General features: G+C 38.9%; 1 protein-coding gene across 5 annotated transcripts in view; it reads left to right on the top strand.

Moving 5' to 3' along the window:
* The window catches only part of PIK3R6 (phosphoinositide-3-kinase regulatory subunit 6), a 55,777-nt gene that overhangs the window by 14,847 nt on the left and 24,239 nt on the right, over nucleotides 1–16,691 (top strand). For 2 of the 5 annotated variants that reach the window (XM_042453932.1, XM_042453931.1), the window contains 7 exons: nucleotides 3,305–3,389; nucleotides 3,684–3,871; nucleotides 5,027–5,152; nucleotides 6,352–6,435; nucleotides 7,089–7,180; nucleotides 12,971–13,039; nucleotides 14,685–14,817. In XM_042453932.1, the coding sequence (XP_042309866.1) occupies nucleotides 5,140–5,152; nucleotides 6,352–6,435; nucleotides 7,089–7,180; nucleotides 12,971–13,039; nucleotides 14,685–14,817 (391 nt within the window). In that variant the 5' untranslated portion in view covers nucleotides 3,305–3,389; nucleotides 3,684–3,871; nucleotides 5,027–5,139. Of the gene's footprint in view, nucleotides 1–3,304; nucleotides 3,390–3,683; nucleotides 3,872–5,026; nucleotides 5,153–6,351; nucleotides 6,436–7,088; nucleotides 7,181–12,970; nucleotides 13,040–14,684; nucleotides 14,818–16,691 lie in introns of those variants that run through there. The other 3 variants (XM_042453935.1, XM_042453936.1, XM_042453937.1) reach the window with 2 other exon arrangements.

Here is a 16,691-nt window from a genome sequence, read left to right as displayed (position 1 = left end):
TTTAGCAGTCTACCTTACTTTTCCAACCATGATCTAGCTTGATGTTGTTGGGTATTTTTTAATTCTCAAGCTGTCAGTAGAGTCATGTTCAGCTTACTGACTGCTGAATGTATGAAATGCTTAGTAAGGACAGAGGCAGCTTCCCACCTCTGTGTTTAGATAACATATAATTATATCTTGGGAAGAAGCACCTAGACCACTTTCCCCCCAAACTTGGCTGTTGTGTCTGCTGATGATAGGAGTCTTTGCTCCCAGCATACTGGGAAAGGCTGACCTAACCAATATCTCTGCTTACTGTGAGGTATGGGCAAAAGGAAATTATCTTAAAACAGCCTCTTATCTCATCATATCGCATCTCATCTATTTATTTTATCATACCATCCAACACTTCACAGATGAAAACCAGAAAACGTGGCCAAGCAACTTCAGTGTGTGCTCAAGATGACAAATTAATGAGGCAGAAAACACGAGCTAAAAGGGGCTGCATCAGTTTGCTTTTTCTTAGTCAACTGGGAAGTGCAAGATTTTGCCCCCCCCCCCCCGCCCTCATGAGTTAACAGAGTGCAAACTACTTTGGTACTTTGAACTCAGTTTGCAGCAATTGAAGTAAGCTAAGAAGAAAACGGGGAAGTGGGAGGAGGAGAGAGAAACTGGGATGTTTTTAAAGCATCTATCCAAATGCTAGATGGCACTGCTCAGGTTTTGGGTTTGGCAAAGTGTAAAGGCCAAGTAGCTTGGGCTGATTTATTTAATTTGCTGCATTAAACTGGTATGGAGATTCTGGGCAATTCTAAATATAGTTATCTGGAAATAAGTCTCAGTTATGTCTTTGGAACGTTCAGGTAAATATATCCAGAACTGTTAACACATTCAGTCCTCCTGGGGGTTTGTTCGCTGGGGAGTATAAATGAGGCTACATATATTGTGCATTTGGACTGGAGCATGGCTTTGGTGCAGCTTCTGGACTCTTAGGACGCATGCATTATTTAAACAGTATACCTCCAAAGTGGCTTGAAGCAGCTTTATTTTGCCCTGTATGTACAGGGCGAAGAGTTCTCATTTTGTTAGCTAAGATCAGGGCTGAACCAAGACAGTTTGCTGCCTTGTGATTGGGGAGTGAATAAATAGTCATTTATCCTCACCCCAGTCAGGGTTCCTAAAGAGACAGTTCATTTCAGGTCAGTGGATGGCACAGACATAATCTGAACTCCTTCATTACTTGCCTGCCTTAGCGCAGTTTTTTTGCAGTCCCCAAATCCCTCCCCCAAGTCTCACCGTTTTTCAGTTAAAAAAAAAAGGTCTACCAAATATTAAATAGAGCAGAATTGCTGCTCCTGGGAACTTCCAGGAAAGATGTGATGACTCTTAACTATCCTCCCCAGTCTCCCCACGAACTCCAAACAGGTCCAAAGACCCCAGATACTTTGCAAACCAAAGTTCAGAGGGTTAGGATTGTCCATGCCATTGCATTTTCAGTTTCTATGTACGTTTGTGAAAGCTGGACAGTGAAGAAAGCTGATAGGAAGAAAATCAACTCATTTGAAATGTGGGACTGGAGAAGAGCTCAGTGGATACCTTTTACTGCTGAAAAAAGACAAATACATGGGTCCAAAAATGCTACCTTTCTAGCATTCTTTGGTTCCCAGAGAGTGAATGCTTCATTGTTTACTAGTTATGTGTAGTATTTCAGGCCTCATGATGATAAACCTGAGACAGATTTCAGTCAGTTTGCAACATGAGAGAGCTGAGTAACATGAGAGCTCTGTGGGCTGGAGGTTATTCGTGGTCTCTGTATGGAAGGTGTGAAGAGGAAGCCAGGCTTTCTGCAATCACTTCTGCTTGAATTGGGGTCTTAAAAATAGAACAACGGAAATGGCGAAGCAGCAAAAGCCTGTCAGGGTTGTTTCTCAGCCAGGTCATATGATTTCATGCTAATGAATGATACTGGGGGGACCATTTGACAGGAAAGGAAACATTCAGCCCCCAAGGTAAGGGTATAGGAAAGTTTTGTTTCAGTAGATGGGACTTAATAACATGTTCTGTGGCTATCCATAACTAAACAGTGACAGGTTGATGCTCTGGAATGTGTGGTTATGGTCAGCCTCAGCATCTTACTATGTTTTTCTTAAAAGGAACTTTCTAGGATTGCTACAGTAAGAGATATGAGGTGAGCAAGCTACAATCTACAGACCATTTGTGACCCCAGTGGATTTTTTTGGTGCCCCTTGCACCCTAAAGTCCTGACATCACAGAAATTTGGTGTGTGTCAAAATCACTTGAAATATGTAACTCCTCACTGCCAGGTGATTCCAAATGCATTTTAGTGTTCTTTCCACTCATCTTCTTGGCAGTAGTACTACATACCCTCTAATATTTGAGCATGGAGTAGTGGTTTGACCATTGGACTAAGATTCTGAACATCAGGGTTCAAATCCCTGTTAGGCAATGGAAATCCACTGGGTGATCTTGGGTAAGTCACATTTTCTCAGTCTCAGAGGAAAGCAAGGCACTAATAAATAAAAATCTCTGTTCCCTTCTGCACCCAAAAAGGCCTGAAAAACAAACTCAAGATGAGAAATGACTGGATCAGAGACATGGCACAGTTAAAAGTGGAACAGCTAGAATCATAGTTGGACGCATGCCCCTCTGCATACAGGGTTTGTCAAGATGTTTTCTATCCTAAAGCAAAGGAGAGGATGATGGTACTCCCAGTTCCACATACAGATGATGACTGGTTTGGTAAATTTAGTGTGGCAGTTGAATCTTTCTCTTTCAGTGGTTACTGGGCAACATCTTCCAGAGTACCTGAGAGTAACAACATCTGAGTAACCTCAGACAGAACGTAGGCCTGTGAATCTAACATCATCATCTTTTTTCATCCTGTATGATTTTTAATATCTTTGACTGATGGAAAAGCCAGTGAAGCTCCAAAAGCTTGTATAATGTACTTTATATTTTGAATTTGGCCAAATAAGGTATTACTGCTTTGTGAATTTTGTTGTATTTTGCTGCATGGCCAACATGGCTACCCTTGAATATGTTTCCTCAAGATATGTTGTAACTCCTGTAGTAGACTAACCCAGCTATCTTTCTAGAACTTGTCATTGTTCCTATGCATGTCTGTTACTGGTATGAAACTCCCATATACGCACCTGACTAAAAGAGTGAAGTATGAGGGGGTTAGCAAACATTGGAACAACCACTGGAGTGAATCCACCCACACCTCAAACATCTGTGAAGGCTACACTTATAGTTCAGCTGACATTGAGAAACTGATGTCAGTATCCCTCACTTTGCTTATCAGGTTCACTTTGAAGTGAGTTCTCTAAGACAACTGCAGGAATCCTTGATGTGTAGCCCCCATCCCACCCCAATACACTCAGGAGAAGGTATGTGTCATGTTGTAGTGCTGTTCAGCAACTGAATAGTAAAGGCATTTTTGCAATGTTGGCTTTGCATGTGGGAGAAGAGTTTTCCTGCTGCTGCGCCAGTCTCAGAGGATTGCTTTGAAAATGAGAATGAGGATAATTGTAAACAAGAAAAGGGGGGGGGGGGCTGTGTGACCTAGTTCTACTGGTTTACTTACTGCAAGGGAAATGAATGTGATAGAAGATGGGTAGTTTGTGGGTGAGGTAGTGGAGCCTGCACATTCCACTTTCTGATTCTTTCAAATATGTATGCAGGTATTGGCTGACACTGGTGAGACAGGTAGAGCAAGATTGTCCTGGGAGCATTCCCACACACGAAGGAGTTTGACAGGTTCAGAAAGCACCTGGTGGCACCCCAGTTGAGAGCTCTGTAGGTGTGGCAGTGGTTTTGGTGCTGTCTCCTATGACGCTTCATTTACCTCACAGACACTGCAGCATACTGGGTAAGTGTGGCCTTCCTTATTTCTTGAGAAGTCATTGATGTTTTGTCCATAGAGTTGTTCTGGCATGTTGTTTTCTGATGTCAGTAATGTTCCAAAGAATGTGTTAAGTGGCTTGAGTGCTATTTGGGTGGAAACATGGGATGTAAATTTAACTCAAAGCAAATCTATGTGAATCTTGAAGATAACTTCTATTCAGACATCAGTAGAGCTAAAATCCTTGAAAATCTTCTCTTCAACTCCAACAAAAGAAGATAGGCCGATGCAGATTATTGAACTTGCAGAAATGGACTAATTGATAATGCTGATCAAACAGAAATCTTTGAACAGATTTAAGAAAAATTGGGAATTGTTCATTACACACACACACACACACACACACACACAGAGACAGACAGTCTAATGGGGGGTATGAGTCAGTTTCAGGCTTTGTAAAATAAAGTTTGTACATTGCAGAAGCATAAATATATTATTCCACATAAGGAAGTAAAGTAATAGTTGTATATATCCATCAGCTGGGGAGGGGAAAGTCACTAGTGTATGTTTGATTTTGTTTAGTAGTATAGATAAATTGGTATTTATTACTGGGACTGGTATACAGTATGTATATTTTAATTAAATATATAAAATTTGTTTGTTCTTGCTTTTAAGTTTAATAAAAAAAATTTTTTTGAAAAGAAAAAAGAAAACCTCTTGTAATAACCTGAATGTCTATAGTGTGTGGTAGTGATAGGTAACTACTCAAGGTTCTATCCTATTGTGAAACACAAGCCTGACCCAAGACATTTTGCTGTCTGCCCTCTTGCATTTCAGTTAGACAACAGTGAAAGATTTATTTAACATATTTGATGGGGCAACACCCTCCACCACACCTGGAGGGGGCAGGTGAGAGGGTACAGGGCTGAGTGCTTAGTACCCACCTAGCTGCTGACTCCTTGTATATGCTGCTTGACTACCTTGTTCTGCCTAATGGTACGGCTGCTCCTGATAAAACGTATACCTATATTTTATACTTTTTCACAAATACATAATCCAAGGGTACTGCCTACAGCCAGTGCTTATTGGTTGAACTGCCATTCCTGCTTCTGTATTTTCATGTACTTTAGTGTCACATCCCAAATACATAGAGGCTCAGTCTCCTGTCATATTATTTTGCAGAACAATAGAAGATACAAGGCCATGCTGAGTGAAACTAAGTCATCTGGTCACCCAATTCAAGACGCGTTGATACAGATAAGCGCAAAACAGCCTGCTGTGACTTCTCCCCAGTCATGGAGAATCCAGGTTTGTGTTTGCTATTAAAGCATGAGATGTTTAGGTGGGAAAAATGGAATCCTTCTCCCCTACCACTTTGATGTACCTGAGAGAAGAAGATTGTAGGATTGATCTTATATGGCAAGCAAACAGCACAAAAGTATCACTGTACCTAAAAGATGAAGGCTTTATTGGTTAGTCCCAACTAGCACACAGTCATTGAATCTATTATTGAGTGGAGACCCAATGTGCAGGTAAATCCATTTGATTCATTCAGTCAGTCCCATTGATTGTAAACTAGTTGGGACCAATGATAGGTTTCAGGCAAAATACATTAATTGTGGCATATGGCTTTCTCAACTGGAGACCATTTTATCAGATGGAAGTTTTCATGGCTGTCTTGGTAGGAAATTCAGTGGTGCATGGGTAAATTGGGTGTTAACTTGTAGCCATAAACTAGACAAAATAGTATTAATTTACAGTGATTCACTCATTGCCAGAGTTCCATATGCAATCCTCACTACAAATTTAACACTTATCTTTTTTCCCTTTATCAACTGTGTAAACATTTACAGATAAGTAAATACTGTCTTGTAGTAAGGTTATCATTGGTAATAACTATTACTGGTTGTTTGCACAGTCCTAGACAGGGGTTAGTGTCAGAGGTTTTTTTTTATATAAAGTCAGTGATAATGTGTAGTGTGTATGCTTCTGTTCTAGAACAACAATGCTGGATATATGGCTTTAGCTTCTGATTAAAGGAAAACTCTTCCATGCAACATGGAACTTCTTGGGTGATTATAATTTGTATACTGCTTGAAATTGTATGTGTTCCAATCAGGAGCTTATAGTATTAGTGATATACCACTGGTGTTAGCATTTCGTTGATTAAAAATTGTGTTATATAACCCCACCTCACCTCACCCAAGACAATGAAACCATCTTAATTCCTTGGTAGAGCCTAATGGGAAGGTATGCAGCCTCCTCTCACTTTCCACTGAAAGACTGTAGCCAGGCTCCATGAAACCATGTTAATTCCTCCATAAACTCCACAAACATCAGCAACATTTTTTTTCATTGAATACTTTCAGGATATCTTAGTGATATTTCATTTGGCTCAATGGAAGGTATTATTCTAGTATAGATTTCTCCCTCTCTTGGTCAACAAGCCTAGCTTTGTTCTTTGTTTTACATTAGTTTTTCACATTGTGTTTCTCTCTTGCATCAAGAGGTTGAATCAGACTTTCTCCGGAGTGTGCACGCCCTTCTCCGGGAACTTGATGGCCACCATCCAGCCTTCCAGAGTGAGAGAGGTAAAAGCAGTGGCCACTGTGCTGCTACATATGACCAAGCTCCTGAGAGTTTTTGCTGTATGTTCCACACCCACTGCAAGAGGAGAGGAGAGGAAACTGTGACTCCCTGTGGCAGGCCAGTTGTAGGGGTAACCCCTAGGCATTTGTTTTCTGGTACTGTATTTGGTTAAGATGCTTAACCACATGACTATACTTGAGTTTGACACCAATTTTTCCTTAATGCCAGCAAAGGTAAAAAGAAGGAAAGATTATGTTTTGAATATGTGGAGTCTTTCATATGTAGTTCTTCATAGCATAGGCAAGAAGGCAATGGGATGTCCACTGCTTAAATGAAAGGATAGCTGCCAGCTGGACTAGATGAAACACTGATCCCGCTCCTTAGATAGTGGCCCAAATACCAAATGGGAATTACTAAACTAGAGAACCTATCCTGAATGGAAATAGTGTGACTTTGTATAGAGGGCATTAAAACAAAATCTTATAGACGCTATCCTGATTAGTTGTACTTGATCAAATTATTTAGCATGGATGAGCCCTTAGAAAATCTGTGTGAGATAAACTAAACACTTTTGCAGCGCTTTCCTCTTTCTTTCTGACTGATTCCCGACATGGTGAATAAACCTTTGACAGCTGTTCTGGCCTTGCTCTCACAGGGATGTTGCGTTGGACCTTGCATAAGAAAATTGATAGGAATCCCAGCAATGGATCCCTCTTGATCAGAATTTTGGTGAAAGAGCTGGAAAGGGTAAGAATACTCCATAGGAGGGAAAGAAAAATTTGGGAGAAAAATTTGGCACAACTTTCTTCTGAACAGGGAATTATGGTTTCTTGCTTAGCCCTTGTTATGCTGGTTTCAAAAGATGGATGGATTTGTGCAAGATTATATAGAAAGGTCAACAACATTGTCTTGTACTGCGGTTCAATTTGCACATGTGGCTATTATTTTTTCCTGCTTCATCTACAAAAGCTGGGCCCTTGTCTCTGATAATTGACAAACCTTCTTATTCGTTTCACTTGCATTAAGTTCAGAATAGCACCACATGGCTGAAAATCAGAAGTCTCAAAGGTAAGGTCTGATCAGATCCATTTATTGTTTATTTCTGATGAAAGTGGCTTATACCCTGTATAGTTTTCCCAAATCCACAAAGCAGTAATATTTTTATGGGGCCAGCCAAAATGCACAAAAATACCTGCTGCAAACTTTTGAAGCTCCACTGGCTTCTCTATCAGGCAAAAATTTTAAAAATCATACAGGAGGGGAAAATATGATGATGTTAGTCACATTTTGTCAAGATGTGGCTGTTGTCAGTTTAGATGGTACTGAAGGGAAATTAATTCAGGCAGGCCTCTCCTCCTTCTAGTCATGTAAATACTCCAGGAAATAAGAAAAATATGTTCCATTAGCAAGAGATTCTCCTCTTGAGATTCAAGTTGCTTCCTTCTTAACTGCCCTTAAGAGACCTTCAGCTTATGTAGACCCTATGAATGAGAGACCTCCAAGTCATCAACCCTGCTCAGGTCTTGCAGATACAGGGTCATGGCTTTCTTGATTGAGCCTATCCAACTAGAATGCAATCTTCCTCTTTTCCTACTGCCTTCTACTTTACCTTGCATTATTGTATTTTCTAGTGAGTTGTGGCCTCTCATAATAGTTCTAAAGTATGATAGTCTCAGTTAGTAATCTTGGCTTCTAGGAGGAGTTCAGGCATCAGCTTATTTCCCATTTGGTTTGGGGATCAGTGGTGTAATTGAGTCAGAACTCCAGGATCAAAGCACAGGCATTTTTTTGAGGAACAAAGACAATGATATCCTCTTCCAGCCCATTTGGACTCTCCTGTTTCCTCTGAGATTAGCTGTGAACATCACAGTAGCTGGGGAGAGAACTGCTAGTTGCTGATGCTGACATACAGGCTGGAATTCACATTGGAACATCTGCATACATACATGTGCAGATGTGATTTTTTTTCAGGTGCTATGGGGTTGCAGTGATGGTGAGCCTTTTACAAACCAAGTGCCCAAACTGCAACCCAAAACCCACTTATTTATCACCACGTGCCACATTCCTCAGGCTTTCTAGTAACAAACTCTGGTGAACTCTGTGGTGGGATGACAGAGTGTGTGCCCACAGAGAGGGCTTGGTGTGCCACCTGTGGCACGCATGCCATAGGCTCACCACCACTGGATAACCTGTCCTCTCCATTGCACCCAGAGCCCCCCTTACTTTAAAGCATCTTATACAAGTATTCTATAGTTCTGTGTGAACAGGCAGCATCAGAGAAGCATCTGGCCACTGCCCCCCAAGCTGAATGCACAATGATTACAGAAGCACAGAGACCACTGAAGGTCCCCCACAGTTCCCAGAGCTGATGTTATCTTTGTGTGTCCAGCTAAGCAGGGAGGGGAGCCAGATCTGCTACAATTTTGCCTGCTCAAGGTGAAGCACGGAACACCCTTCTGAGATGGCTTTGGAGCTTTAAAGAAACTCAGGGGTGGTGAACTTTATGTTACCCTGAGGGAATATTGAACTGAGGCTGAAGTATTTCTTCCTGGTGTTGGGAAGAGAAACTCCTGAAAAATCTTAAGATAGTGTGAATATATACTGTACCTCTGCCTCTGTCTTTGTCTCTGCCTTTGCCTGTCTGTCTGTCTGTCTCTCCCCTCTCTCACACACACAAACATGCATACATGTCCACATAGATGCCTACATTTTAAAATTCTCAGCACCTGATCAGCACCCGCACATAAAAAAATTATCACCATACAACTGTTGGAGTCACAGACTCATCTCTTTCTATCTTTCTCATAGACTTTACTTTTTTTTTTTTGAAAAAAATTATTTGAAATTTAAAATACATGCAGGACAGATAGCATACATTCGTTCCACTTCTGTTCCTTGTCCTGAGTCCCATCCCCCCTCCCTTATCCCAATCTGCCCCCCCTCCCAGTATTCCCTCTTGCACATACCTCTAAGAACAATCATAATCTATCAGCTATTGACTATTTATTTCTACCTCCTTTCTGAACATCATTTACTTCCCCATCTCACTGTGTTATACATTGATTTCCGCTACGTTAAGGGATTGTGTATTTAAATGTTTCTATAATTTCTTCCACCTCTTTATAGACTTCATAGACTTTACATTCATATGGTCTTTATTTCTTTTCTTTTTTATATAATTTTATTACAAAACAAAACAAATAACATTTACCTAAACCATGTAACATAAAGCATATAACATATATAACATAACACATAGGCATCTTATTACAATACACAGTCATCCCTAATCCACTATCCCTCCCTCCCTCCCTCCCCAACCCAACATAAATACCTTTCACTCTCTCCGCTTCATTCTTCCTAAGACCTTGACAGACATTGACAAGACTTCCTTGGTCTAAACCCTTACTGTTTCATTGTATTTTCTAACTGCTTATCTGTGTATATCTGTTTACAGATGTTTATTTTCAATTTTTTCTATGACTTCACCCGTTACCCTTCTTTCTATCTTGTTCTAATTTTTTACAGTGTAAAGTTCTTTAGCTAGTCAGTTCCTTCTAATCTAAGCTTGCTTACATTCGTAAGTACCTTGTTAGATTTTATCTTGTATGTTTGGCCATTTCTCCTTTATATAAATGTACATTTTTTCCCAGTTCTTCTTATCCTGCTTTTTCTTCTCCTCTGTTTCTGAAATCATTTTTGTATTTTCTCTTAATCTTTCAGAAATTATGTCTATTTCCATCAGTTCCATCAATTTGATAATCCACTCCTCTATCTCAATATCTTTCTTTAATTTGGAATATTTCGCAAACGTTAACCTAGCAGCAGTCAACATATAGAAAATTATTTTCCCATAGCTCTTTTCTATCTTATCCTCCAACATATTTAATAACAAGATTTCCGGTCTAAATTTTAAGTCCACATCTAATATATCTTTGATTCCCTTGGCTATCATTTTCCAAAATTTTTCTGCTTGAACACATTCCCACCATAGGTGAAAAGAGGTACCTCTTTCCCTTTCACACTTCCAACATAAATTTTGTCCTTTTCCATAGATTCTACATAATTTTTCAGGAGAGAGGTGCCATCTATACATGATCTTTACAAAATTTTCCTTAATATCCTGACTAACTGTATATTTCATTCTTTTCCCCCATGATATTTCCCATTGTCTTAATTCCAATGCTTTTTTACAATCCTTTGCCCATTTTATCATATTTTCTTTTACTAAATCTCCTTCCGTTTGAAATTCCAACAGTGCCTTATATAAGCTAGATAATACAGCAGGTTTTTCTTGTACCATAATTTCTTCTAACTTTGTTGGTTTCTCCACCATTTTCATTGTTCCTTTATCCATTTTGTATCTAGCTTGTAATTGATGATATAGAAACCATTCACACTTGTGACCTTCCGTTCTAATCTGTTCCAAAGATTTCATTACAAAGCATCCTTTCAAACAGATTAAAAACAATATTAAGAAATATAATTTCCAAAGAACAATGTGGCTTTGTTCCAAATAGACAATTAAAGGATAATATAAGATAATAGATACAATAGAATATTATGAAGTACACAACCAAAAAAAAAAAAAAAAATAAGTTGGCCTTGGTTTTATTAGATCTCGAAAAGGCTTTTGATAATTTGGATTGGAAACTAATGAAAACGATACTAAAACAAATAGGAATTGGAGTGGAATTCCAAAAATGGATAAATGTGATATATAGAAAACAAACAGCTAAGATAATAATTAATGGAAGCAGAACCAAACCAATAGAAATAAAAAAGGGGACAAGACAAGGATGTCCTCTCTCCCCATTGTTGTTTGTGATTACTTTAGATATCTTTATAAGGAGAATAAATGAGGCAACAGAGATCAAAGGAGTCAAAATAAAAGGTGATCAATATAAAATTCATGCTTTTGCGGATGACATTGCTTTATTATGGAGCCCTGGTGGCGCAGTGGTTAAATGCCTGTACTGCAGCCATTCACTCAAAACCACAAGGTTGCGAGTTCAAGACCAGCAAAAGGGCCCAAGCTCGACTCAGGCTTGCATCCTTCCGAGGTCGCTAAAATGAGTACCCAGACTGTTGGGGGCAAATTAGCTTACTTGCTAATTAGCTTACTTGCTGTTCACTGCTATGATCTTTGGAATAGTGGTATATAAATAAAAATAAAACAAATTATCAATAGAAGACCCTATTTCTTGTATTTCGGTATTACTAGACCACATTAAAGAATTTGAAAAGATATCAGGTCTAAAAATAAATCTAGATAAAACAAATATGATTACGAAGAATATGAGAAAAGAAGAAGAAATACAAATAAAAGACGTGACGGGTTTCAATGTGATGAAAAAAGCAAGATATCTAGGTATAATAATAACAAAGAAAAATGCAGACTTAATTTGGAATAACTATGTAAAAAAGTGGGAAGAAATAAAGAAGGAGATGAAAGAATGGAAAAATTTGAAATTATCTCTATTGAGGAGAATTTTGGCTGTAAAGATGAACTTAATTCCAAAAATATTATTTTTATTTCATACCATCCCTGTGATTAAGAATCATAAACTCTTTGCAGAGTGGCAAAAAGAGATCTCATAATATATATGGGATGGAAAAAAACCAAGAATAAAACAAAATTATATGCAAGATACAACGGATAGAGGAGGGCTGGCAGTTCCTAATGTAAGAACATATTATGAAGCTTGTACTTTAGAATGGCTTAGCGCTTGGATTAGATTAAGAGAAAAGGAATTATTAAAACTGGAGGGTCATGACTTAAGATTCGGATATCATGCCTACATGTTTTATGGAAAAGTCAAAGTTAACGCTGCCTTTAAAAATCATTTTATAAGAGCTTCTTTGATTAAAACTTGGAAAAAATATAAAAGATGGATTAGCCCATTTACCCCTCTCTGGTTATCCCCCCATGAAGCATTGTTTAACACCAATGTCCAAAAGAAAGAAAATTGGTTGACATATGGTCTTTATTTCTATTTAAAAACTCATCTCCTCCCAGTTCACCTCAAGAAAATGTGTCCAAATGAAAGAAACACACAAACCTGTAGAGTTCATCCATAGATTTACAATAATAGAATTGTAGAGTTGGAAGAGACCACAAGGGACATCCAGTCCAACCCCCTGCCATCCAGGACCTCACAAAAAAATCACCCCCAATAGATGGCCATCCAGCCTCTGTTTAAAAACTTCCAAAGAAGAGGACTCCACCATACTCTGAGGGAGTGTGTTCCCTTGTCAGACAGCCCTTACTCTCAGCAAGTTCCTCCTAATGGTTAGGTAGAATCTCTTTTCCTGTAGTTTGAATCCGTTGCTCTGGGTCCTATTCTCTGGAGCAGCAGAAAACAAGCTTGCTCAATCCTCACTATTTATCTCCCACTGATGTCCCCCTCTGCTATCAAGAACACAATTGCTCTTGAGTGTAGCACTGCCTCTTCATCAACGTTTGTGTTAGCAAAAGATCCAAATTCTGCCTCACTTTATTAGAAACTTTAAAACATAACCATTTGCTTTCTCTAGGCAGAAAGATGCAACTACCGGCAATATATCATCCCCTTGCTTCACACACTGATGTACACACTGATAAAGGTAAGGTCCAACATTTTGTATTGCCATAATGTCCCAGGATTTCAGTGTTGTGGTTGACAGGCCAACGTATGCTAGGTGCTTTTTCAGTGTTGGAAATTATTCTGTATGCTAAGAATGTGTAACAGTATAGTAAAAAGTGTGCAGTTTTACATTTTCATCACCATAGAGGAATGACAGCCCTTCTAGAGATTGTGAAATAGTGCTGTCTGACTGAATGATGTGACTTGTTGTCAGGCTTAAGCACAGGTACACCTTCTTTTTAGATGGTGTTCATCACAGTGTGCTTGCATTTATAAACACAGTTAATATAATAAGATGTATTTGTGAATGGCCATGCTTTCTCCTGCTTCTCCATTCATAATTTATAAAGAAGGATTCCCACAGTGCTTAACAGTCAACAACAACAACATTAAGAAGAAGAAGAAAAGAATAACATACTTGTGTTGGAATCCTGATGGCAACAAGCTGTCTACATGGTTATATATCTGTCATCCATGTATTGATCATTTGGAAAGCATGCAGCAACAGAAATTCCTTTCTGCAATTGCATCTGGATACTTTAGCAGAATGATAGGCTCACTTGGGAAGGAGAGGCATATAATAGAAGAAAAAATGAAGGGTGTCAAATGTAAGAAAAATTCTAGGGTAAAAGTATATTACAAGTTACTGCATAGAGACAGGAAGCTTTACAAATAATGTACATTTTTATATTTGAAGATGTGGGGTAGGGGAAGGATCAGGGCAACGTTTACACAGTGGTTGCCTTTTACAGAGACCTGGTAATGTTTTATTTAAACAAGGGATGGGTGAAATGCAACTCTCCAGATGATATTGGGCTCCAGCTCCTATCAGCCCTAGTCAACAGAGCCAATACTGGAAGGTGCAGTTCAGTCACATCTGGACGACCGCACTTTGCTCAGCCCTGGTCTAGAATGATCCAGAGCTCAAGCCTGCTTGGAAATCTGCACATGCTGAAAGGTATTCTCTTTATCTGGCTTTCTTGTGAGCCAAAGCCTATCACTGCCATTCACAAACAATCTGGCGCTACACATGCGTAATCCCTAGATTTTATTTATGTATATTTATTTGCATTTATACCCCACAATCTCATCTAGGGTGAGAAGGGATGCAAACCCTGATGTAAAATCTATTTAAAATTTAATTTAAAATCCCCAATGAAAAGATAAAAAAACCGATGAAACACATTTGTATTTGTGGAAGTATTCAGTGCTGTGGGACTACCTAGGTCTCCAGCTACCTCCTTTTTTTTTTTTTTTTTTTTTACCTCCAGGAAGAATAAATGCAGGGAAACATAGGTTATTCTAGTCACAGCTGCATTAACTTAGCATTTCTAAGAACCATGGAAATCAGTTACTAAATAAAGCAAATTCAATAACAAATGTGTTTATCCTGTGCTCTGTGAATAACAGTGTATGGACTTTGACTGAACAATTTATTTGGTTCTGTTGAAGTGCTGAATCCAAATTTGATCAAACAACAGATGTGATTGGGGAGATAGAAGGCCTATTCTCTTATGTCATTTGATAAAATTTGGATTACCTGCTGTAACATGGAATCTGGGAGTTTGCTGAACATCCAGATTAAATTGTTTAACTCAGATGTTTACTCTCCCCCTTTGCTCCAGGCTCCCTTCATTCCTGATTCACTCTATGAGCGAGTGTATGATTTCTGCAAGAAGCTGCTCACTTTGCCCAAACCTTATTGCACCATTGGCCTGGATTACGCTCGGCAGCTAAAGCTGGAACGGACGATACCAGGTGAACATCATTCCATGTTCCTTTTTTGTTTGGTTTATCCATTTCCAAGATGTGTGAGACAGAGTGGTGGGTTTCTGTCCTTTTCAAGTCTTATAATCTGCACCCGTGCACAAGCAAACAACTTTTTCTCTGTATTGGTCAAGCAAATGCGAAATATTGATGCAACGCAGAGGAAATAATGGAGGTAATTCCTTTACTAGTAAAGGTCACATCCAAAGCTCACTCGTTCTTAAATCGAATGCTGTAGTGTAGGGTGGACAGACTTCCAGACTGTTAGATCTGTGTTGTTTTTTGTTTGTATGGCTTTTTTCCTAGAACCTCAAGATCCATCAAGCAGCCCCAAGTACAAAAGACATCCCTTTAATGAACAGAGCATGTTGCAACTTTCTTTTTTAACTCAGAAATTTCTTTTTGCTACCCAAACTTCCCTGAATTCATCCCTTCTGTATTAATCAATTATCGTCATTACTTTTAGCTAAACATCATCTAGTGTCTAATTTAGTGGATAGTGTAACAAAATCTGCCATGGTCCAGGCCTCAGAGGGAGAGAAGAATGCTGGACCTGATCCCCTTCCCCTCAACCATTCCCTTCCCCTTTTGTGTTGTGTCTTCTTAGATTGTAAGCATGAAGGCAGGGAACCGTCTAATTAAATGATTTTATGTACAGTGCTGTGTAAATTTACAGCGCTATATAAATAAAGCTTAATAATAATAATAATAATAATAAAAATAATCCACAAGAACAAATACAGTTTCTCTTGAACTACAAGAAAATATTTATATTGAAGGTATATTAACAACATTTTAAAATGGTTAATAGCTATTGACACCACTTATACAAGGGGTGCATAATTTCCTGATGGAACATAGCAAATAATGCTACCATATATGTAATACAGGTTTGGCTATCTTTCACTAATTGCACATGCATTCTCTGGACCTTTGTCTGAGCAGCCTAGTCTAATATATGATGGAAATTTCCCTCCTGGCCTGCATAGGGGATGCCTACATGTATCACCTTGAGGCAAATAGAAGGCATTATCTAAAATGGAGTCCTGTAAAGGTACTACAGAACTGGGGGAAAGTTAGGGTCTGCAGGCAGTATGTCCTGGAATTTTTTCCCCTTAATTTTAGCATACCAACCTGAAAAATCTCACCCCATCTTCATTGCCATCTTGATCAAACAACTCGTTCCTCAATGTGTATTAGTCAAAATTCAAGCATGCTTCCATGTAAAATTATATTTCCTCAACTTGTCCTATCCTCTCTTTGCATAGGCTGTATTCTTTAGCTGTCCAACCCATATGTTCTGGCAGTACAATAATCTACTATGTAATTCAATCTAATGCCAATAACAGAGGTGGAACAAATCATTCCAGAAATCGTCCTTATTACTGTGTTAATACAGAAGCATATTTGGACAATGTCACTGCTGAAGGGCAGAGATTTCTGTCAGAAATACCTGTCTGCAGTGCAGAAACTGAAACTGCATGGGTGTGCTGACCATTCCCACATTTGTGCTCTTCTTGGCAAAGAGACCAGCCTCTTCTCCAACAAGAACATTCTCTTGGCTTATTTATGTTCTGTGATATTTCATCTACCTTTTCTGTTGGGCAACAGAGTGTTGAGAGACCATTCAGAATGGGAAAGGAATTAGACTGAATCTAGACCTTGCTGGGGTCAGCCCTTCAAATGTCTGTAGTTCTCTGACTTTTCTGATACCCAAAACTTGCCACGTCAACCAAGTGAAAATTGTGGACACTCCACATGACAAACACATGTAATATGCTTTTGCCCAAAGCAAACTCAGACTCACTTGAATGTGAAAAACTTACTACATGTTCTGTCATAGGAAATTTACATGTGTACAATAT

This window comes from Sceloporus undulatus, chromosome 2 (genome assembly GCF_019175285.1).
Source record: "Sceloporus undulatus isolate JIND9_A2432 ecotype Alabama chromosome 2, SceUnd_v1.1, whole genome shotgun sequence".
Classification (NCBI taxonomy): domain Eukaryota; kingdom Metazoa; phylum Chordata; class Lepidosauria; order Squamata; family Phrynosomatidae; genus Sceloporus; species Sceloporus undulatus.
Note: the sequence above shows the minus strand (reverse complement) of the source record. Positions and strands in the feature narration are given on the sequence as shown.